Genomic DNA, 24,764 nt, shown 5'->3' on the forward strand with positions numbered 1-24,764 from the left:
AATAAAGAAAATGTAAAAAAAATTGGGTGGATTTTGATAGTATACCGTACTTCTTATTAATACCTTTAAATTTAAAAGATGAATGTTTTTAATTTTTCAAATCACATTCTTGAAATTTAGACCTGGTAGTAAATAAAAATATTACATGATAAGAAAACAGTAACAGTTCCTGTAGATATTGTTCAATTTCAGCTTGAGATATTAGTGCTACATCATGCTAGGTAATTATCAAAAGTTGTATCATTAATATTTATTTATTTAAACACATTTAAAGTAGCTTTAAAATATATTTTTAAAGTTATTATACTATGCAATACAGGTTTTCATCATAAATTTTTAGCTTTATACTCAAAATAGAACAAAAAGCTTTTTTAACCTGAAAAAGATTGAAACATAAACAACATAATATCTAGTTGTTATGAAAAAATGTAATTATAGATAACCTAAAGTAAGTTTCGGTCAAAGACCTCTTCAGTGCTTAAATAAATCTTATTCAAATAGAATAGAAATAGATTCTATTTGAATAAGATTTATTTAAGCACTGAAGAGGTCTTTGACCGAAACTTAGTTTGTAAAATAAATTTTTGAAAGAATAAATATATTACTTCTCCTCCAGCAGTTGAGATCTCTCTATTTGTTTTCTTAAAACCAAAACATATAATAACCTAAAGTAATTCAGATAAAAAATTGTTAAGAAATTTTTTAAATTAACACAACAAATAAATATAAAAACTAGCTATAAATTCTCCTTACTTTTAACTACAAGCTAAATATTAAAAAAATAGTAAAAACCTATATAAAGCCTACAGTCCTCATAGAAGTTTCTAGTCATTGTATACAGTAAATAAAGGCTACTCAAAACAATTTTTCATTAACCTGATTTAACTTTAAATTTACAAAGAAAACTTTATGAAGGTAGTTTTAATAAAAAATGTTAAGCAAAATTTTAAAAATCAACTAGTTTTACTAATTAAAACTAAAATTTGATCACTGTAAGTTGTTTTTATGATAAATGAGAGGTAAATTATGAAAGTAAACTAAATTTAATGTAAAACAACTTTAATAAAAAACTGTATTAAAAGCTTTGATAGATAAATGTGATATTTACTGGTTGCTTATTTAACAACAATTTTATATAAACTTTGTAAAAGGTTTAAAATATTGTCTCTATTATTAATAATATAAATATTTACCTAAAAAAAGCTTATTGCTACCAAAAAGTCTTCTAAGATAGTTTTGATAAAAACAATTAAAAAAAAAACTTTAAAGTGGACTAAATTGACTCAGAGGTTCGTCAGTTTTTTGACTCTACCAGTTGTCAAAATATCAAATGTATATTACCCAATGCACTTAGTTCGAATTAAAACCTAATTAAACTACCCGAACATGTGTGCATCATGGCATTAAAAAAAATTTTTTTTGAATATTTTATTAAGTAAAAGTATACAGGAATTAGTGTCTCTTTGGTCTCCTGTTTCTTGGCTACTGTTATGAAATCAACTATATCTTAATTGTAAGGTCATGTTTAAACTTTTGTAATTTCAAAAAACAAACGTTAAAAAGGTAATAAGTAGTATCTTTATAAGTACTTTAAACAACATGTATGTGGCATTAATTTGTATAAAAAATATATGTATTGAACCCATAATTGATCTAGCTTAAATTTCGAAACCAGAAAAGTTGGATTCCAAAGAAACACCAATATGATGGAGGTAAAATAGCTTATAAAAACCCAATAAAAACATTTTTTCAGACTAAAGTGCAATGTTAAAATGCTAAGAATAAATTGACATAAACTTTTGTGGATTGGCTGAATTTTTTTAATGATTTTGGAAGCAATATTTTAAAGACTACTTACTTTTTCCAATTTGAAAAAAATTAGAACTATCTTCATTTATAAAAAAATAAATTTTAAGTTTTCAAATAACTTATCTTGTTTAATGATAAATACTATACAAAACTTAAGAAAATAGTACAAAAAAACTATAAATAAGTATTTTAGGTAATTTTGTGCAGTATTTGCAAAACATTTTTTGACAAAAACTATTAATAATTTTAAATAAATTTTCAAGTATAAAGTAGAAAAAACTGTTTACATTTAAACTTACATATCTTTTGATATACTTGAAGTAAAAAAAACTAGTTTTAAACATCTTTCAGACAGTTTTATTTTTAATTTTTACTAAGATTCATTAGTCTGAGAATGTTTAAAAACAAATGCTCAAGATTTAAGGAAATGTATTTATAGTGAAAATAGCATTTTCAATGTCTCATCTCTAATAAACTCAAACTTTGATCGCTTATGTTTTTAAAACATTTTATATAAGTTTAAATTAAAAAAGAAAACTGATAGCCTGATTATTAGAGAAATAAAATAAATATAACAAAAAAAATTACTGAGTTTATTTTTTTACAATTATTTGAGGTTTGCAAGATGATCACAAGAAAATATTTACTATATAACATATTAATTTAGTAATTAAGCAATTGTGCAATGTAAAATAAAATTAAAAATAAAGTTTATTTATTAAGGTTAAAAATAGGGTGTTTTGGTGTAAAAAAAAAGTGGTTTACCTTTTACAGCCTAATTTGTATTTAAATTAGCAGGAATTTTTTCTTAACCGTCTATGCCATTTCTTTTAGGGTATACACAATAGAAATTGCTTCTTTTATGCACAGTCTGCACACACATTTGTTACAATCACCTTAAATAAACTACCTTAATTTTTGTACAAATGTTTGATTTCACTGTATAGCTAAATTAAAATTAGTACTAAATTAATTTTATAAAGTGTATTTTAAGTGATTGTAGTTTTATATATTTATACTAAATTATTTATTCCTGTTTTTTTTTGGTTGTTTTGATAGTAGTTCCTTACTTATATGAATTTTCTTACCAACCAAGCCTTATGTAAAACCAGTTATTTAAGTATTTGTATTGTTATGTTTTTTGATAAGCTGAATGTTTACTAATTTAAACTGTTCATATAAGCAACTGAAAATAAATTTAGTTGAACTAATTAATTTATATATGTTTCTCAAAGTTAGTATAACTTCTCGGAGTTTTACTGTGCACAAAAATAAAACATTTAACTTTAGAAATATTTTTGCAGTCACATATTCAGTTTTTGAAACAGTTTTTTATAGTTATTAACCAGTTTAACATATTTTATTCCAACAAAAATAAATGAACCATAAACACATATTTTCGGTTAGTAAAAAGTAAATTTAATGATCTACTGTTCTCAGAATTTTAGTTCAGTGATTTACTCTGCTCAGCTTTTGAAGATGTTGAGAACTGTTTTCTTATATCTTGAAAAACTAAAATTGTCAACATTTAAACTTTGGGTGTGGATGAACTTAAATCTTATTTTTTTAAATCTCGCTGTACTAACAATTATATAAATAGGTGTTTTTTATTTGGGTTTTCAATTTTTGAGCTTTTTTAATATGTTATATATTATGTATTTTATTAAATTTTTTTTTGAATTTTTTATGTGTTTGTAACAATTAACCTGAATCAAAATAAAAGACAATTTATAGCTCTAACATTTGTTTTAAATAATATATACTTTTCAGCAGCAATTCTACTCAGTATAAAAGAAAATTAACTAAGAATACATTTCTTTTTCTAACAAATAGTACTAAGTTTGAAATTGGATAAGATAGTGTAGATGAATTTAAAAGTTTATTAAAGATTTTTTTTTCTTATAAAAAGTCCAGATACATAGTACAAGAAACACCTAATAAACAATATTAAAACTTGTCAAAAATGTTTTTAACTTGTTCATGACAAAAAATTGCACCAATAATATATAATTATACAGACTTTTTAGCTTATTTTTGCTATACATATTTTTGAAGAAACATCTGGTAAAATGAATGTTTTAACATGCAAACTGATGACAAAAGGAAACGTTCTCCATGGAATTGCATCCAAAACTTCTACTGAAGCCAAATTTAGACTGTTAAAGTTTAATAGACTACCAAGTCTTCTTGTTAGTCAGAATACTAATCAGTTCCATGTTAGTTTAAAAAAAAGTTCTTGTTGTCTGCGAACATTTTTTTAAATGGTTTATAAAACAGTATCAACAAAATACCTAATGTATGCTAATTTTTATTTTATAACCTTTAGAAGTATTTCATTTTAAACTTTACTATACATAAATTTATGTCTTTATATCATAAAAATTAAAAGAAACTTAATGTTACTTTTTATAGATAAGCTTAGTTTTTAATGTATTTGTTGTTTTTTTTATTAATCAATAAATTCAGTTTAAATTTTGTTTCTAATATTCTATTTAATGTTAAACTACTAAAATCACTAAAATCGCTGTAAACTATTATTTATATATTAATTTATATTTCAGAAAAATAATGCAGCCAGTTCTAAGGAAAACAGAAGAAAATATTCTTGGATTACACCTAGCTCATTTAGTCAAAAGCAGTTAGTTTACCTACAAAATTTAAAAACTAACTTTAATTTTAACTAAAAGTGGTATCATAAACTTTCTTTTTTTGATAAAGTCAGTAAGTTCTTTAACAGTAATTAATAATAACATTTTATATTTAATTAAGAACAAAAGTATTATATAGTTAACATGTTATATAAAACATTTTTATGGACAATTTGTGGAAAACTTAGTTTAAAGTTTTTTGTGAACTTATTTATGTTTTTATTAAAATCGCCTACGATTTGCAGCTAAGTGAAATATTTTAAATGTGATTGAATTTCAGTATTTAAATTATTTGATTTAAAAGTAACAAAACTTTAGAAATGTTTTTTTATTTACTTTTTCCAACGTATTTTTTTTCAATTTACTGTGAATTAATCAGTTTTTTATATGGTAAAGTATAATGTAGATTAAAGTTATGCATCATGTCGTATGAAATGTGAACATCTGTTGTTTGTTGTTGTTTCGAAGCTTGTCTTCATAAAGCATATTTTAATTCATGAGTATTTAAATACTTAAAACCATTTAAGCATTAATGCTTAATTTGGGTTTTAAAAGTAGATGTTTTTTCAAACAGTGTATTCTTCTTTTTATTCTGCATTATTATTTTAACAAAGCTTACACTGTATATGTATTTGCATGTAGTTGCTTGTACTTTTATAATTTTACAAACTGCATAGCATTTGTTTATACATGTATACATTTTTAAAATCATCAAATGTATTAAAACAAAGACTAAATTTATATCAAACATAATAATTTTTACCTTACCTAATATTTTTTTTATTTTTTGTTGTAGAACTTAGTGGCTTACTGAATTTTAGTTTTTGCTTTTGAAATATCAAAAATATATTGAACATATTGTTTTTTATTACTGAAACTATAAAAAAACTGTTTAATAAACTACTGGATACTTATTAAAATAATTAAAAGCTTTTTGAGTTTACAGTTAAGTGGTTCTATTCCAGTAAATAAAATATATGTTTATAAATTGTTAACTAAACTAAGTAGAAATACACAAAAAGGATAAAATAGGACGAAAAATAAAATAACAATGAGTAAGCTATCTTTTAATGTGTGGTGTAAATACTATTTATATTATAATGTCTACTTACCTATATAGTTTACATATGTTTGTATTTGGAATCATAGAAAACACATTTTTATACTTTTTTTTTTCTTCTATACTTTGAAGTAGTGTTTTGCTTTTTGGTTTAAGTGTAAAATTTGAAACTCTCAACTATGGTTCAACAAGAAATTAAATTAAACATTTAATTTCAAATTATTTTAATAAGTAACATTAAATCACTGTCTTGTATATATTCAATTAAATTTATATGTCATATGTATTTAATAAAATATTATACTTTGATGTACTTTTTTTTTTCTTAACACCGTCAAATTGTGCTAACCGCAGCACAGAGAAACTTTGTTTGTTTAGATGAATAGTAGAGTTATTTTCAAAGTTTTTTTTTTATTGAAGTAGTTTTTTTGTGTTACATTTATAGTTAATTTTTTGAATGCTCTACTCATTTTTTACACTCGGCTTAAACTTTCATAGCTGTTAAATTTATAACTTTTATTAGCTAGGGAACTTAAATCAACAGAAATTTTCTTCTTTTCTAACTTGTTTTGAATGCAGATATAAAAGTTTATTTTTTAAACTAAATAGATAAATTACGAATGTTTGGAATGATGTGTAAGTTTTTAGTAATTGTGGTTTAATCACTTGTTATACTATTTCTGCTAGCTTTTGAGTAGTTTATTGTTAAGCTTCATCAAGCTGAATTTCCAGTTTGTAACTTTTAACCGTTTAATGGAGTAAAGAGCTAATGTTAGAATTTATATATACCAAAATATATAGTAAACTTAAAAGTTAATTTTGTTATGATAATGAAACTCAATGTTAAGTTTATATTTTACTTGCTGAGTTAAAAAATCATTTTAGTTTAAATAATGAGTCAATAGCTGATATATTTTTTTAGTTTTGAAGGAATATGTTTTCTCATCGCGCTTATAAATTATCAAAGAACGTAGAAAGCTGTAAATTTTAAATTTAGATAAAAAAACTGCATTGTAGTTGAGAGAGGTTAGCTTATAGAAAATTAACTGTTTTCGCAAATTAAAATTGGATCAGGAAAATAATTTATAGATTTGGTATTAGTTATCAGAAACGTTAAACTATTTATTTACTAAATAATAATATATAGTTATGAGTTTTATTTTAACAAACACGGTGTGGTGTATGTTTCTTATATTATCGTAGTTTATAAACATTGTATTGCAACCCAAGTATTTGTTTTCAATTAAGTGATATACTGAATTTAAGGTTTTAATAAACGTTGTATGAAGTTTAAGAGATTTTTTTTCTGTTAATTTGGAAAACTTTAACTTTATTATGTTATAAAGATATTTTCCGTCTTGTCATTAAAGTTTGATTTATTTTTTGTCTATCGAATTTCTTGCTTTTAAACAAAATAGTTATGCAGTATTTTAAACAAACATAACTTTTAAACAAAATAGTTATGCAGTAAATTTTCATTAAACTAACATTTTAGTTTTTTCTTGAGTTTATTTTTAAAAGCAATAGCTACTTGATTTTAATTATCTTTACTTGACCCATTTTTCTCGTAATTTAGGCTTAATTCAAAGTTTTGATGTTTTTATATTTCAAATATTTTCATAAGAGTAAAGTATGTGTTTATATATTCTAATATTTTAATAAAGTTAACCATTTAGGGATGTTTAGTTTTAGTTTTTTCAAAAGTTTAAACCAAATTATCATATGATTTTTATAAAATATAGTTATTTTCAACATTTTACTAATTAGTATTTACTTTAAGTTTAAGTTAGTAATGGTTAAGTTTACTATAAATTACAATTTTGTTTTAAAATTTTGTTATAATTATTAATATAAAATTTAAGTAACTTTAAAATGTAAAATAAAAAGTTTTGAAAGGTTTCTAAATATTTTAGAAAGTGTATTTATTGATCTTGTTTCGCTGTTTTTTTTTAAAGATCTTTTCTTTTTAGAGACTGATGAAATAAATGTATTTAATGTGTATAAGTGTTTTGAATTTTATGCTAATTTTTTTTTTTCAAAGCAAACTTGCAAACTGACTGCATTATTGCGTAACTAGTGACGTTTGTATACGTTATTTTTTGTTGTCATTAGTCATAATTACGTGCAATTCAACTGGTTTAAAGTCTGTTGAGAATACTGAAAACAAATAATTATTTAACTAGTCCAAGTTTAAGTGAAAATAAGTGTAGTGCTTGCTTTTATATAGGGGTCGGCAAACTGCGGCCCCCGGGCCAAATGCGGCCCTCGAAGACAAAATCTGTGGCCCGCGAGGTACATTTCTGCTAGAAACAAACTTTTTTAAAACAATAGAAAAAGTAGTTTTGGTGGTAAAAACTTGCAACTAGGGTTTAGTTTAAGTAATTACGCATTACTAGTGCTCTTTTATAGCTTGTTTTGTCACATTTTTTGGTTTGAACTAGTATGTTTGTATTAGTTATTACAATATTTTTCTAAAAACTGCGGCCCGCGAAGACTTTTCTTGTATAGTGCGGCCCGAGAGCAGATTTTTGTAAATAAAGTTAGCCCGCTACTTATATAAGGCTGCTGACCCCTGCTTTTATATTTCAATTATAAATTTGAACTGCTTTTGTAAAGAATAAAAAAAAAAGATATCGCCCACGGTATTGTAAGTTTATAAACAATATTTAAGATTGTCTTTATAAGTTGTTTGCATTTAACAGATTTTACGTATAACTTTTTTTTTAATATATGAATTTCACTTAACTTTCTGAAAATACTTTTCAGAAGTTTAAGTGAAATTCATATATTAAAAAAAGTTATATATGTTAGTTTTTTGTGAATTTTTACTCAGATACCTTTATAAACAGATTATCCAATTGTATAAGTATTTATTTATTTTTTAACTATAAAACTCGATTATTATTCTAATAAAGAAAATTTTTCTCTGAATTGACTTTAAAGAATAATTTATGCCAAAAATAACTACAAGTATAACTAAATGTGAGCTCATGTTCACCGCATAAAAGACAGTTAATCTTTTTACAAGTGGGTTATATAATTAAACTATGCAATTAAATCGAATTGCATGAACATTAGTTTTAGTGCACTAACATTATAATTTTGAAGTATTTTTTAATGCATAAGCATATATCTAACATAATTTTACTTCTTTTTAAGTGAAAACAAATTTGTTGTAGTATAAATTAGTTAAGTTTTTAAAGAATTAACCACGTAAATGAATTTTTTTGTTAAATAGTTTACTTTTTTGGCGGTTAGATGCTTTAATTTTTGATATAGTTTGTTTATATTTTTATAGTACAAGTAGGTGCTTTTTATTCATAATAAGTATAAAAGTAACTGTATAAAAAGAACCAAGTCGCAAAAACTTCTTTTTTGTTTTTTGATAAAGGTAACAAAAATGTTTGTCTAGTCATAAATTTATATAAATCTGATGTTTGATCGTCCATTAGTAAGTGTTAAAGATTATATGTTTGGTCGAACAAATCAAATTAAAAAAAGTGTTTCACAATATTTTCGGTGGCTACCTTGATTATAATTTCAATGCTTTTGTGCTGCTTACTTGTTCTTCCTTTTATCGAAATCCTAAATAGAATAAAAGTGAAGGACAAGAAATTTTTTCATCAAAAATATTTAAAGATATGTTCTCCCAAGGATCTAAGCTTTTTTGTATGATTACAGAAAGTTACAGTTAAACCATTGTGACGTCATAAAAAGAAATCACATGGCGGGAGGAGTAACCGGAAGAGACAAGGATCTCGATTACGACAAATTGTCTTACAGGGAACTTTCCAGGTAAATTTTGTTTTTTAAATATTGTTATAATAAAAAACTTAAATTAAAGTTTAAATTTTGAATGTTAAAATAAATTATAAGCTTTTGTTACGTTGCATTAATGTCATTTTCAGATATAAACCTTGAGCTTTATATTCTTGAATAAATTGAAAAGCTTAATATTTAGAAAAACGACTTATTTTACTTTCTTTTGATTTTTTGATATAGTTTAAAACAAAATTTAACAATGAACTTGCCAATAATTGTATTTTATATTTTTATCAGACAAAAAAAACTTTTTATTGCTAATTTGATCATGGAATTTTATATGTAGTTTTTATGGTACACTTAATGGTATCTATATTTTTAACTAAAGCTGTGTCATAAGTATTTATTGATTTTACAACCGTATATTTTTAAACTATATTTTATCTTTTGTTTTGTTAGTAAACTCCTTAAAGCTGTAAATTTTACGTACTGTGTTTTAACTGAAAGCACTTGTAAGTTTTACGATTAAGTAAACTTTATAAGTTATTTATATAGCAGTAGTAAATACTTATAAAATTCTTATTACAATAGTTTTAGTTTTTCCACGAAAAAAAAAGACTACAACTAAATATTTTCAGTTTTATGCTGGGATATGTTTGGCCCAAGAACAATTTCAACATAAAAGCAAGAGTTGTTGGAAGCTTGTCATTATTAGTTACTGCAAAACTTCTTAACCTCCAAGTCAGTTCTGTTGTAGTAAAGACCAGTGTTAAACTATTTTAATACTTTATGATGGATTTTTGAACAAACATGAGCACTTTTAGCTAAAGTATTTTAGCACTTTTATCGGAAATGTTTATAGTTCACAATCTAAATACATTTTAACGTAAACAGAGTGATTGTTTTGACACTCGAATTTATTAGTCTTTAAAAATAAAACATGTAATAAAAATATGATACTAAATTTAAACTGTTTGGTGACTTATTGTTTTGTAGATTTGACTCAAAAATTTGACTGACTGAGATTAGCTTATATTTGCTCAGATGTTTTTTTAAAAAGATGAAATTGTTTTTATAAATGGCTTGTTTCTTATTTAACTTGTTCTTTATGCTTACATTAGATAAAACTAAGAGTAAAATTTGTCTTTAATATACATTTCGACTTAAAATAGGTTTTGAAATTTATTCTGAATATATTAATACTTACAGTTTTGTTTTAATTATACATAAAATTTTTCTTACAAATTAAAAATTATACAGTTTTGTTTACGTTTCAATTTGTTTTAAAAGTTGAAGACAATTTTTATAGTAAAAAAATTGAGTTATCATTGAATTTGGTTAGCATACGAAGATGCTTAAAATACGAATAGATATAAAAAAAAAAACCATTATACACAGAAGAGTCCGTCTGTCAAGATATGTACTTAGATTAAACATTTTTTTAAACTAAACGTTTGTTTCCGAGTCTGAGAAGGCTGTTTCGGCTCTTTTCATCATCCTAAAAACTTTATATTGAAACATTTTGAGGATTTAGTTAGTAAGTTTTCAAGTTTTTTTGCCAGACTTTCAGTAACAACTTGTTGCAGATTCCTCTCTTCTTCAAGAACGCGATCGACGGTTTCAGCGGAGCGGGAGCCGAAGTTCCGGAGGCGGTTTTCGCCACTGCATGCTCCCTCATACTCATGTGTAAGTTGATGTTTGTTATAGATATATAAATATAAATTTATAACCAAAATTAACCAAAAAAAAAAGTTTTTTTTTGTCATGAATACTTTGTTTTTAATTTTTTTTGAGTTATATGACTACAGAACTTTTTAAATATTTCAAGTAACACTTCCTAAAAGTTTCAGGTAATTATCTCAAAAAAGTAGGAGGAAATATATTTTTATTGAAATAGTCTTTTTTCGCCTTTTTAATTTGAGCCTCCCATAAAGAACCTATGGTAGTCTCCGACTTTGACAGGCTTTATCTCAAAAATTATTTTGAATTTTAAAAATCTGTAATAAGCAACTTTCAGCTTAGTTGAAAGTCAATAAAACAATATGTAACTGTGAAAAAATGATTCACCCTATTTTAATTAACAAGAATAGCCCGTTAAGTAAATTTTAGCTAATATTCACTTTTAAAAGGACAAAAAATGTCTCAAAACTTTAAACTACTCATTTAACATAAGGTACGTACTTTTGCCTAAGTTTGCATACCTCATCCCTACTGTTAATAACTAAGCTAGGTAAATAATTTTAGTTGATTAAATTAGGTGGTTAAAATAGTTTACTAAACATATTATGTAGTGTAACAGTTGAAATGTCAAAAGCCTTGTTTTTTTTTGGTTTTTAGCAAGCTTTTTGAATTTGAATTTTTCAATCAGTCAAACAGTTCTAGAATTTCATATGTAACAAAATCTTTCTGATAACGTGCAGACGGGGCCGCGAGGGCAGGCGCGTCTTTCTGCAATGAGATGAGGGACGCGCTGTTCGCCACCGTTTCGCAGCGCAGCATCAGGAACGTGGCTAGGAGCTTGTTCGAGCACCTGCACAGCTTGGACCTCAAGTTTCATTTGAACAGGTCAGCTTGTTTTGCTTCGAGTTTTTCACGTTGAGTAGTGTGTACACGTGTTTTTGTGTCGTAATTAGTTTCAGAATTTTCTTAATGTTTTTTTTTTTTGAATCATGCTTGACTTGAAAAAAAATGAAGCTTACTTTGTTTTGCATTTAGACACGATTTTTTTAAAGAGTAGTCTGTTAAAACATAAATTTAATCGGTCAAAAAATTTTTTATCAAGTGTTCACTAATTAAACATGTGTAAGCTTGCGAATTTATTGAATACATCTTATTTCCCTTTTATTTAGTAAATCTTAAATCTTGTTTAAATTGTTTTTGCGAAGAAAACTTTACCCTTAGGTAAACATTCATTTAATTTTGGTTGTAAGTTATGCTGATATTCTATCATAGTATATGCCTATCTCACAAATTTTTCGAGAAGCTCATTAAACTTACATTTAAAAGCATTGTTTATTTTAACTTCAAACTTTGTTTTCTGCGAGTTTTCTTTCAAATACAAACAACACACCAGGCAAACCGGAGGATTGTCGAAAGCAATAGACAGGGGAACGCGCGGCATCAATTTCACGATGAGGGCAGTAGTGTTTCACATAGTGCCCACTTTCCTCGAAGTTTCGCTCGTTACTTCCATACTGGTTAGTTTTTGAAACACGATAGTGTTGATATTAAATTCGATTGCTTTTTTAGTTTGTTCATAGTTAATTTAAAAGGCTAAGAGTTTTGAATATCAAAAGTTATGTACATAAGTATAGACATATATAATTTTTATGCTTAAGTTTTAGACACAACCTTAAAGTGTATGTTAAGATATTTTCCTAAGTTTTTATACTGTGAGGTTCAAAAAAAAAATTCTTAGAATGTAAAAAAAAAGAAAAAAGAAATACTGACAACTGAAGTTTAATCTCAAGCATTTTTAGTGCAAAAAATTTTCTCATCAGTATTATATTTACTTAGAAATTTAAATTATTCCCATTTTTTCAAGCTGAACTGAATAAATTTCATATGGTTCAAACTAGTTTTAAATAGCAACTAAAACTCAGTGAGATACCTTATTTGATATAAAGTTTTGCTTTTGCCATTTAAAAATTAGTATATACGAGCCTGTATTAATAACTAAATTTACAGTTAAATGATGAAAAGTGCGAAAAATTTTCGACAAACAATTTATATCAGTAGCTTAATCGTAACCATATAAAAATCACCATGACAACAGTGGTACAACTGCGGGGCGCCGTTCGCGGCCGTGACCCTGTCCACGTTGCTGGCCTACGCCGCGTGGACGTTCAGCATAACTTCGTGGCGGACCAAGTACCGGATTCGGATGAACAGGGCGGACGGAAAGATCGGCAACTTGGCCATCGACTCGCTCATAAACTTCGAAACCGTCAAGGTAATAAATAAATAAAAACTTTATAGTTGTAATTTCTGTTAAAATATGTGTAGATGGGGTTTTAGTTTGTTGTGTTAGCAATTGTTTGTAATAAAAATTTTCAGTTTTCGTAAAATCTGGCAAAGAAATGTTAAAATAGTTCAAAATTTTATTATAAAGTACAAAACTTAAAAGAGTTTGCTGACTTTCACAAAAAAATGCAAAATATAATGTTATGATTTTTGTTTTGTAGTTTACTGTAATAGCAATTATTGGTGATTTTAACTTCAAAGTTTTGTGAAATTTCCGGCAAAGTCAATTCATGCAAGATAAAATTTCTGGGAAATTTAAACTAGTATTATACTTAATTACAAAAATTAAATAAATTGTAAAATTTTACAAAAAAAGTCAAATAGCATCTGTATTTGTTGCAGCTTTTGTTTTAATATAAGTGGTATAAGGAAAAAGATTAACTAATTTTCAGGTATAGTTTAAATTTAAAAAAGTTTGTCACCAAAGCAACTGTACTATTTTGCAACTAGTACTAATTATATTATTGCTTGTTTGAGTTAGAAGTCTTTAAAAGACATGAGAAGTAGTTTTATTACCTGCTGTGAGCTACTATTAGTGGGACTTGGAAAATATAAATTAACTTGCTATACTTGATGTAAATATTAAATTACTATAAAAACCACTCTGGTAGTATTGATCATAAATTCACACGTAATATCAGTTTAACATTAAAAAGCTTTGGTGATTTACATCTTTTTCAAATGTACTGTTGTAATAAAAATTGTGTGTATATAGTTTTACAATTTCGCCAGTACTTCAACAACGAGAAGTTCGAGGTGCACAGGTACGACCAGGTGCTGGCCAAGTACGAGGACGCTAACCTGAAGACGAACCAGTCGCTGGCGCTGCTGAACTTCGGGCAGCAGTTCATATTCAGCGTGGGCCTGACCGCCATGATGCTGCTCGCCGCGCAGGGAATCAACGCAGGTTTGCTGTTACGTCATAACACCACGTTGCGCGTCACTTGTAAAGTTGAGGTTTTGAATAAAGCAAACGATGAACAGTGTTTTAGCATGTTTTAGTTATATAATAAAAAAATGTAGAAAATGAAAACTTTTTAAAATACATCTGGTAGTTGTTCATATAAGTTTTAATAAGTTGACTGAATAGCTTGACTCATAAGTTTTGAAGTTTTAGGCCTTTTAGTATAAACTAAAATAAGTAAAGTTGTTTTATGTAAATCAGGGTTTCCCAAATTTTGTGTCAAAAGGCCCTCTTAAAAGAACTTAAAAAGCTATTGCCCCCTTCAACAAAGTTACTCAAAAAACTACCATTGAAGCTGCCTAAGACCTCTTTTTTTGCTCTACATCATCAACTCCAGAATATCTAGTATGTATAATATAAGTTTTAAATTGTGGCCTTGTGGCTCCCCTTTGGCCCCTTTGCTGCTCATGACCCCCTAAGTTTCTGAAATGGCCCTGTTTAAGAAACACTGATATAAATTGTCGCAGTCTAGATTTTGTTAATCTATTTTGAATTTAATTTATACGTATAAATATTTAAGCTTAAAGATGTATAAACTATTGCTTTTATTTGATGGTTTGTAATAAAAAAAAGTCTTCTACCTGCAGAAATGTTTAACTTTGATCTTTTGAATATCAAAATTAACCTAAAACTTTAATAAAAATTTGCATACTATGTGAATTCTTACAACTATTTTTATTTGATATCTCATGATTTTAAAACTTTTTAAAATATCAAAATGGTATTTTTAAATATAAAGTTGTGAGAAATCGACTTGAATAATACAATTTTCTAAGGACCTCTATAAAAGCTTCTACAAAATTAATATTTTATCGTTATTCTAAAATTGTTTGTTATATTTGCAATTTTTTAGCATGGGTTTATTTTTTCATAAATACTGTTTAGTGAAATACTCAAACTTCTTGGTATGACTTAATCTACAAATACAAAATAACAAATTTGATTGTATTTTCGTCTTTTTTTTCTACACATGACAAAAGACAATAACAACGTATCAAAATCTAACTTTATGAGTTACATTACTGAAACAAAACTTATGCAATTTATTTTCGTATGTCACTGAAACTTTCCCGCCAACTACCCGTTGCAAAAACACACGTGCTAATTCTGCAATCGTGTTTTGCACTCAGCACCATTTTACTTTTGCACACGATACCGTTTCATTTTTGTGCCCATGAAAATGAATGGCAGTGCTTTGTTTTTTATCTCATTATTTTTATGTCGGTTTTTTTTTCCAAAATTGATTTCAAATAATCTTATCTCACTCTAAAAAGTATTTAGATTTATGTTTTGTTTGAAAGTAGTTAATATAGCATTTTTCTACAAAAACATCATAACTGCAATAATAATTTAGAAAGTAAAAGTTTGCAAGTTCCAATACGTTTTAGTTTTGTTAAGGTGACTTATTATACTTTTAACCTCTAGCTAGGATATAATTTTGAATTATTAGTTATTTATAGTCCTAAATTTTTTTTTAAAGTAAAAATAACACCTTAATTTTGTTCAAAATACCAACTTTGATTTATAAAAATGATTTAAGTATATTTTGAAAATAATATGTACAATATGCCTCAATCATGTTTTTTGAAGCTGTATAAACTTTTTTTAAAACTCATATTGCACAGAAAGTATTTTACTTTAAATGTACTCGAATTGTTCGCGTAAAATTTAATTAAGAAACAAAAGTACATTTATACTTATACCTGCAGTACAAGTTCTGTTAAGAAAGTATTTATTAGAAGAGAAGTTAAACAGTAAACAATACAAACTACGGTTATACATACAACCCAAGTTGAATAGAAATTAAATAATTTTAGGAAGCTTAAAAACCATTAAAATTTTATGAGAACTTGTAACGTTTAAAAAAATTATTAACAAAATTGATTCTTTTTTAACGAAAGATGTCCTGCTAAAATGTTTGTGTAAATAATTTGGACGTTTACTTTCAAAAATTTGTTTTTTATTAGTTCATGAAAATATGCACGCACACATTTTGTTGCACACAGGAAACCTGGCAGTGTGGGCCACCTTAAAACTATAAAACACCGATTAAAAAGCTGTTACGTTTATGAACTCTTATATTTTAATTGTGCAAGCCAAAGTCAAGCAGTTCTTGAAGATCAAATTTACATCTAACACCAACAACACATTCATAACAATGCACCTTATACCAACATCTTCTTGTTGCACACAGGAAACCTGACGGTGGGCGACCTGGTGTACGTGAACGGCTTGCTCTTCCAGCTCTCCTTCCCCCTCAACTTCCTCGGAACCATATACAGGGACATCAGGCAGTCGGTGATCGACATGGAGGCGCTGTTCAACCTGATGAAGCAGAAGCCCGGCATTAAGGTTTGTGTGCGAACGCAGTTTTGCGCGTGCTTGTAGTGTTGGTGTTTTCTTGGTAGCAACTCGAGCCATCGTAGTCTTTTTTTTTATATTCTGACAAGATAAACTTGTGTAAAATTAAATTGTACCAAAAAATGAAGTGCTGCATTAAAACTTGAAAAAATATTTCCTTATTACCAGGTTGTAGAAATTAAAAGTTTTTCTTTTAATAAATAGAACTACAATGCAAGCTCACAGTTTTTGTCTACATTCAAGTAGTACAACACATAAAACATAAATACTAAAAATATGCAAGAAACACTTATAAATAAATGATGTGTTTAACAAAACAACAGATGATCGAGGGTGCGCCCGCGCTTCAGTTATCCGACACCGACACGTCGATAACGTTCAACGACGTCATGTTCGGATATTCGAGGGAGAAGGAGATTCTGAAGAACGTCAACTTTCACGTGAAGAGCGGCCAGTCGGTGGGTATCGTGGGAGGCAGCGGAAGCGGAAAGTCCACCATCATCAGATTGCTGTACAGGTAAAACTTTTTCATTATGACGCAAGCACAAGTATTTTCCGCTCTTGTATATGAGCTTTAAAGTTGATATGATTGGTAGTCGAGTCTGTGTTTCAAATTTTTAACTATCATATGAAATTTAAACCCAAGTCAGTCCTCTTTTTCATGTAAAGTGTTAGGTTTTTCTTATTTTTTATTATATAAAAGTGGTGGTTTTAGTAATAGTTTTTGTGGTGTCGTAGTAATAAGACACTTTGAAAAGGGATCGGAAAACTTTTCCAGTCGGCGGATCAGATTTACAAAAAACTCTTTTGTGGATCGGGCTTGTTGAAAAGTGTTTGTGGTCGCTTAATCTCAAAAAATATACTTTAATTATTTGATTTCAAAAAATTTAAGAGAAAAATTATGAAAAAATAAAAAAAGTAAGCACCATATGTGCTAAAAACCATTTAGAGAATACATTTCATAACAGTTGCTATTTAAATTTAACCGAAAATTAAGTTTGCTGAACAGTAGAACGCCTACCCTACTTTAAAACTTCCCTTATTTCACTACTTTATAGGTTGCTAATAAATGATAGTCAAGCATACCCCAATACAAAGGAATAAGTAAATGTGAAATCAGTGTTGAAGATTTTTTTATTTGGTAGATTCTACGATTGCCAGAAGGGGAGTGTAAAAGTGGGTGGCCACGACATTACGGAGGTTGACTTGGACAGCTTCAGAAGAACTATCAGTGTAGTTCCCCAGGTAGTTTTTATTTAGTTTTAAGGAAAAGTTTAAGTTTTGTTTTTGTAAAGTATTATGTTATTAGTTGAATACTCCAAGAGAGTAGCTCGTTTTCCAAACAACTTGAATTAAATTTAGTATGCTGCACCGTTGTAGACATGCTAGGAACATTTTGCACGGATCAAAACATAATAATACTTGGTAAACATTTCAAAAGCATTAGTTTTTTGATGCAACAAAATTAATTACAAACAAACAATATGGTATTCGCAGGACACGGTGTTGTTCCACGACACAATTTACCACAACATAGCGTACGGGGACTTAAACGCCAGCAGGGAAAGCGTCGAGAAGGCTGCCAAGCTGGCCGAAGTGCACCATTCCATATTGAACATGCCCAACGGATACGACACCATGGTATGTGAATGATTACGTGTTTTGTTTTCAAAGTTAAGTTCATTTGTAAGAAACGATACGTAAGTATTTTATAAAGCTATAATGACTTTTTTGCCATACTTGTATTTTTATTCAGTATAATGTTTTTTTATAAAACTTTCGATTAGCTTTTTCAATCAAATGTACTTTATAATTAAAAATGTTATTATTATGTTTGTAAACGTTTACAGAAACTTAAAATACTAAGAAACAAATTGAAATTAGATTAATTTTGTGTTTATGAGCGTCGATGCACTAAATTTTGCGTTAAAAAACATTACTAAATACTCGAATACTCTGTATTATATTTAATTTACGGAATTTTATTGTTTATATGTTTTTACTTATTCATTCTTTCTAAAGTATTTTAATGTATCACAAAACGAATTAAATATAATTTTATGGAATAAATCTAAACTTTTTTAACTTAAAATTAACTGGGTTTGTTTAGGCAGTTAATATTTATAAAAATAGTTATTAAGCGGTAGTATCCATCATGTTTACTTTTTTTTACTGAAGTTTACTTTTCCTACCACTTAATTTAATATTTTGTGTAACTGTTAAAATGTCTTAACTAATAAAATATACATCTGCATTACTAAAGTAATTGTAGTTACTATTTAAAAATAAATGAAACGGTTATTTTTTCAGAAAATTAACTTTGTTTCCACTTTGAGCTTAAAGTATTGATAAGTATGAATTGCGTTCATAACTATGTAATAACAATTTTAAAAACATACAAATAGTTTTTATTCTTTCAATATTTTCAAGAAGCTCCTAAAAATGTCTAACAGAAAATAATTCTCAGTTTTTTCCAACAATTTTTACACAGTTGTAATTGTTCAGGTGGGAGAAAGAGGGTTGAAGTTGTCCGGCGGAGAAAAACAGCGCATTGCGATCGCGCGAGCTATTTTGAAAGATCCACAAATTGTCTTGTACGACGAAGCTACAAGCTCGCTGGACTCCATAACTGAAGAAGTGAGTTGTTGATAAATTGCTTTCTTTAATTAGTAGCTTTTATAACAAAAAACGAGTTTTTTTTGTTTAATATTTGTTTTAAAGTTAAATTTTTTTTAGCTGTAAACGTAAATGTTTATTGATTTTTTTAAAAAGTGTCTTGTCACAAGGCTGGATTAATTTTGTACCTAACTTTATTCAGTTAAATGTTTCAACACATACTAATTTAATTAAATTTCATAGATTTATTTTCTTACACTAACGACTAAAATGCGATATTCAGATTTTATTTATTTTTTAATAAACTTATTACTAATTTTGAGTACTGTATAATATTAATAACATAGTTTTTTATTTTTCTAAATTCAATAACTAACTAAAAATTGTGTTACTATTAAAACTATTAAACTTATATAATCTGTGTTTTAATACGAATTTTATACATCAATCATAAGTTGTAATATGTTCAGTACAAACACTAATCTATTTTATTTATAAAACTACATTTTATTTATAAACTAGTTCTGAGACAGATATTTTTTACCGTTTAATATATGAATTTTTAAAATCTTATTTACTCTAACAATAACAATTTTAGTTGATACACGTTTTTTTACCTCCGATTTCAGCGCAGCTTTTTTATTAAAAATCTGTAAAAAATTACTAGAAATAGTTTGTAAACAGATTTTTCACCTAAATATAGAATTTGTAAACTTAAAACTTCTATAAATTGCATATTCTCATTAAATTTTATAAAAAAAAGTTGCGGTCTTTTTTTCTTAATTAAAATTAATTAGACAAAGTGAATGTTTAAACTTAATTTTTTTCAGAATATCTTAGGAGCAATAAAGAAAATGACTAAAAATAGAACTTCAGTTTTCATCGCACATCGACTGTCAACTGTTATGGACTGTGATCAGATCTTTGTATTAAATGAAGTTAGTTAATTTCAATATTTACTTTGAAAGTATATAGACAAAAATAAAAATAGTTTTAAAACTATTTTATAATATAGTTATAGATTAAAATATTAGTTTAAAAAAATAGTTAAACGAAACACCTTGCAACTGTCGGACAAAAAATAAATGTCCTCTCAGTAACAAATGCTTAGTTGAAAATGTCATATATAAAGCTACAATCAGATCAGATAACGAAACAAAAAATTATTTGGGATCAACGGGTGGAACGTTCAAAAAAAGATTATACAACTATATCAGTGATTTGAAAAACTACAAAGAAAACGGCACAGAAATATCAAAATACATCTGGAAACTTAAAAATAACAACATTGATTATCAAATAGACTGGGAAATAATCCATCATATTGGCAAAGACAAAAAACCACAAAGCATTTGCAATACTTGCTTTCTATAAAAGCTCGCGATCGCCAAAGCCGACAGAAGGGATAACTTAAATAAACGGTACGAGCTCTTTTATTCCTAGCCGCAATTCTGAAAACTCCACTTTAAAACTTAAGTCTTAAGTTGTCCGCAATATAGGTTTTATGCATGTTCGTAAAAAGTTTTTATGTAGCTACTATTTTCTTGAAACTAAAAGTTTTTATAAAAATCATTCAAGCAAAATTTCAAATTTTCGTAGCTATTACAAGTACAAAACTGTTTAAATTTTCAATAGTTACGTCACGACTAAAATTAGCTTTAAGTTATCTACTAATGCATCTCAAGTAAAGCTCACTTAGTACTATTAACTACAGTTTTACTTAAGCAATGTTTACTTTGAAAATTAATTAGAAGAAAAAAGAAAGCTACATACAGCTTTTAATATTATTCTTGTTGTTATATAGATTTTTAAACTTAACTAAGATTTAAGTTTTACTATAAATTCAATCTTAATATAAAAATTTAACTTGTTTCGTTTTTAATTATAAATTTTGAGTAAAAATTTGTTTTTATTTGATTGTTTAAATGCTATTTTCCATGACTGTTACATATATTTTTAGATTTATATAAGCACTGAGGAGGTCTTTGTCCGAAATTTAGTTTGTAAAATAAAGTCATGAAAGAACAATTCATCATTTCTCCTCTAGTAGTTGAGATCTCTTTATTTGTTTTCTAAAAATCAAAACATATAAAAATAGTTTAAATTATATTTATAATAATAATATAAACACTTTTACATACAACAAAATATTAAATGACTTAAGGGAGTAGGGGAGATAAAACGCGTTTTTTATAGTCTTTTTTTCTTAGTTATTTAAGCTATTAGTTGCTTTTTACCGCTTGATAAAATTCAAAGTATATTTTGAGATATAAGCAATCAAAGTTAGAGGGTTCAATAGGTTCTTTATAAGAGGCGTAAACTAATTTGGCGAAATTTGACTATTTTGCTAAAAATCTTTCTCCTCCTATAGTTTTTTAACAATTGTTTGAAAAATTTATTAGAGTAACCTGTAATAAATTTTAAACAGATTAATTAATTATTGTATAATTTGTTTTCTTATAAAAAATAAACAAATAAATTGATTTTTTTAGTTTTATTCATTTTATTTTTGATTTATTTTTTCAAACATCTATTTACTACAAGTTGTTTGTAATATTAAAAAGAAAAGTTCCTTAATATTTGAAGTAAATTACTTGAGAAATAAAAGAGATATATTTTTAAGAAATTTTTGATAATTTAGAGAATATTTGCCTCAAAAGTTCTTGATTCCGTATGGTTGTATCGGATTTTTTTCTACATAACTGGTTGTATCTGAAAAGTTAATTGAAATTTAATTGTTCCATAAAAGTTATTTTAGCCTTACATAAAGTTTTGTCAAACAAGCCCAAAGATATTGATTAAAATTTATTTTTGCTGTTATTACTTGCTTAAGATGAAGCATTTAAATTTTTTTTTATTTTTACTTACTAAAAATGATTCCAAAAAAATTCAGTTCCAAAAAGAAATTCTTCAAGTATTTTAGTAATATTTAATTGAATAGACTTTTGTTATATACTAAGTTACTTCTTTGATACTCAGCCGTTGAATTAAGTCTTTAAAATTTTATCCGCTAGGGTCGCATAGCAGAGCATGGAACCCACGAAGAGCTCATGTCTCAACCCGACAGCACCTACTCCAAACTGTGGATGAGTCAAAATAAACACATGGAGGTTTCGTCGGAGGATGAAGGGAATTGAAGTTGGAGATGAAAAAAATAATAATCGTGTGTTGTAGAGCAGAGGAGTTTTAGAGCCTAAGTTTATGAAATTTGATTAGCTTATAAAATTTTGCTTAAATTAATATTTTTTGTAGTTGAATTTCAATTTAAGGTTCTTAAAGTCTAGAAATTTTAGTTAAAGAAAAATTGTGACCACTTATAAAAATATTAGTGCACCTTTTACTAATTTTCTGTACTATCAAAATAGAATTAAATTTGAATAATATACGCATCTTTTTAAACAAGCTGCTTTCTTGTTTATGTGTACATAACATAGTTATTATCTTATATAGTTATTTAATCATCTATTATAAATTACATAAAAAACTACTTGCTTTCTTTTTGATAGAATACTTAAAAGGTTAATCTATATTTAATTGTTTCGCAAAATTGTAGATTTATTACTACTTATTTAAGTGTCTTTTAATTTTTATTGCCTTTTAGATATCATAATAAATAATTGTTATTATGTCGAATTAAAGCTATTAACATTTTTAATAAAATCAGGTGCATAGAGGATTTTATTTGCTTTTTTAAACGACAACTATGTTTTTCTGACTGCTTTGTAAAATTATATTTTTTGCTTTAATTTTGATGCTTATACAGCTACTCTTGTGTCCAAAAATTTTTATATTATAACATTATGCAATTTTAAATGATGGTTTTTTATTATAAAGCTTGTAACTAATAAAAATGATTATGTTGTAGTATACTGATAGTACTTTCAAAATAAAAAGATGTATTACTTTTTTCCAGTCAATTATTTTTACTTAAATTTTGAATTGTAAAAATGAAAGAGTTTTATTATCTTAGTAGTAGTTTATTACTCAAGAACCTTTTAATAAAAACCAGCTATAAAACCGAAAAATTCTAAAGTATACTCTGTTTTTAAGAGTATAAAAAGATAATTCGTAATAAAGATAAAGAATATCTCGGTTAGTTTGAATTTTTAAGTTTGATTTTAACTAAGAATTTAGCACAGTAGTTTATTTTTATGATATTTGCAACCAGGTATACCTTCATTGTTTTTATTGGTAAAAATGTTCATTGATCTAAAATAGGTCGATTTGGCCTGCCAATGTTTTCAAAATTCGGGTCACAAGCAAGATATCTGGCCCGCTAAACCAAATATTAAAACTTGCACTTTATCATCTGGAATATGAAACGAAAAGACAAAAAGGTCTTATGTAAAATTCACGGAAGATTTGAAACTTATTTTACTTGAATTTGAATTAATTTTTCATCATCTAGTCCGCCAATGATAAACGTTGCCTACCCATAACTTAAAACATTAAAAATTGTTGTACAACTCCCCAAGATCGATTGACAAAACATTTCTCTGCACTTACTTAGGTATTTCCAGACTTTAATTTACGGATTTTAAACTTGTTAGAAGTCTAAGCGAAGAACTTTATGTCTTTTATTCATATAGAGTTTCCATTTTAAAAATTTAGCTTGATTCAATAGAAAACTTTATTGAAAACTAAATTTTACTGGTAAAGCATACAACATAAGTTTAAAAAGTTAGTAATTGTTTTATAGTTTTAGATAATAAAAGCTAGTTTTCTTTGAGAATAAATGAATAAAGTGTCATGTTTATAACAAGGTTAAGTTTTGCTTCATTAGTTTCCGATTAGAGTACGTATATGTTTTACACGTTTAATTTTTTTTTAGAATGTGTTTCTACTACATTAAAAGTTTGAAATATTTTTTTTAAATAACACCACTGTGTTCAAAGTGCGTACTTAAGAGGTAAAACGCTATATACTACCTAATCAAGATTAGCAGCAATGTTTAACTAGTTGAAACAATCATCTTACGGAAAAATATAATTACAAAATAATCTCGACTGTATAAAATCCAGGTTCTGTATTAATCTATAATAAGTTCCTAACAAAATGGTTTTCAATACACTTAAACATTATAACTTACGGGTTTTCTTTTGGATAACAAGAGAAAAAACGTTTAAATCAAGTAAAATCGAAATATTTAAATATGCTTATACTACTCAGACTCTAAATCTTAAAGATCTGTTTTCTAAAGACTTTATAATAAAATATTGACTTTTAGTGCGAATTTTTTTTATAAACAAAATATGTTTAAACATTATTATATCGCACTTATCATTTTTATTTAACTTCATTTGTAAAGAAACAATTAAACTATGGACTGTTTTCAACATGCATTCAGAACTTTTTGAGATTTTAAATGAAAGTTTTATTTTGATTCTGTTTTAACAATTTTCAAATAAGCTTTTTAGTGATTACACATTGTCCTCTAGAAGTACTAGTTCGTAACTGCAACTTTAGAATATTATACTACACATGCTCGTTTGAAAATCAAATTCGCTACAAAATTACACAG

General features: G+C 26.5%; 1 protein-coding gene across 1 annotated transcript; it reads left to right on the plus strand.

Moving 5' to 3' along the window:
- The first annotated feature begins 3,832 nt into the window (after positions 1-3,832).
- Positions 3,833-23,037, plus strand: LOC145834810 (iron-sulfur clusters transporter ABCB7, mitochondrial-like). Its single transcript, XM_082942322.1, has 16 exons — positions 3,833-4,025; positions 4,371-4,447; positions 9,199-9,312; positions 9,918-10,020; positions 10,866-10,965; positions 11,700-11,844; positions 12,353-12,476; positions 13,055-13,231; positions 14,035-14,209; positions 16,461-16,618; positions 16,951-17,144; positions 17,773-17,872; positions 18,125-18,268; positions 19,133-19,264; positions 20,074-20,181; positions 22,258-23,037. The coding sequence occupies exons 1-16, from the start codon at positions 3,879-3,881 to the stop codon at positions 22,378-22,380; spliced, it is 2,121 nt and encodes a 706-aa protein (XP_082798448.1). The 5' UTR covers positions 3,833-3,878; the 3' UTR covers positions 22,381-23,037.
- The last annotated feature ends 1,727 nt before the right edge of the window (positions 23,038-24,764 follow it).

This window comes from Thalia democratica, chromosome 4, assembly GCF_965202585.1.
Source record: "Thalia democratica chromosome 4, ktThaDemo2.hap1.1, whole genome shotgun sequence".
In the NCBI taxonomy this organism is placed as follows: Eukaryota; Metazoa; Chordata; class Thaliacea; order Salpida; family Salpidae; genus Thalia; species Thalia democratica.

Bases quoted from the DNA above. Each gene is read 5' to 3' on its own strand.
- LOC145834810 (XM_082942322.1), top strand. From the start codon at position 3,879: ATGAATGTTTTAACATGCAAACTGATGACAAAAGGAAACGTTCTCCAT. The intron at 12,477-13,054 runs GTTAGTTTTTGA...CCATGACAACAG, and splicing joins CGCTCGTTACTTCCATACTG to TGGTACAACTGCGGGGCGCC. The intron at 18,269-19,132 runs GTATGTGAATGA...GTAATTGTTCAG, and splicing joins CCAACGGATACGACACCATG to GTGGGAGAAAGAGGGTTGAA.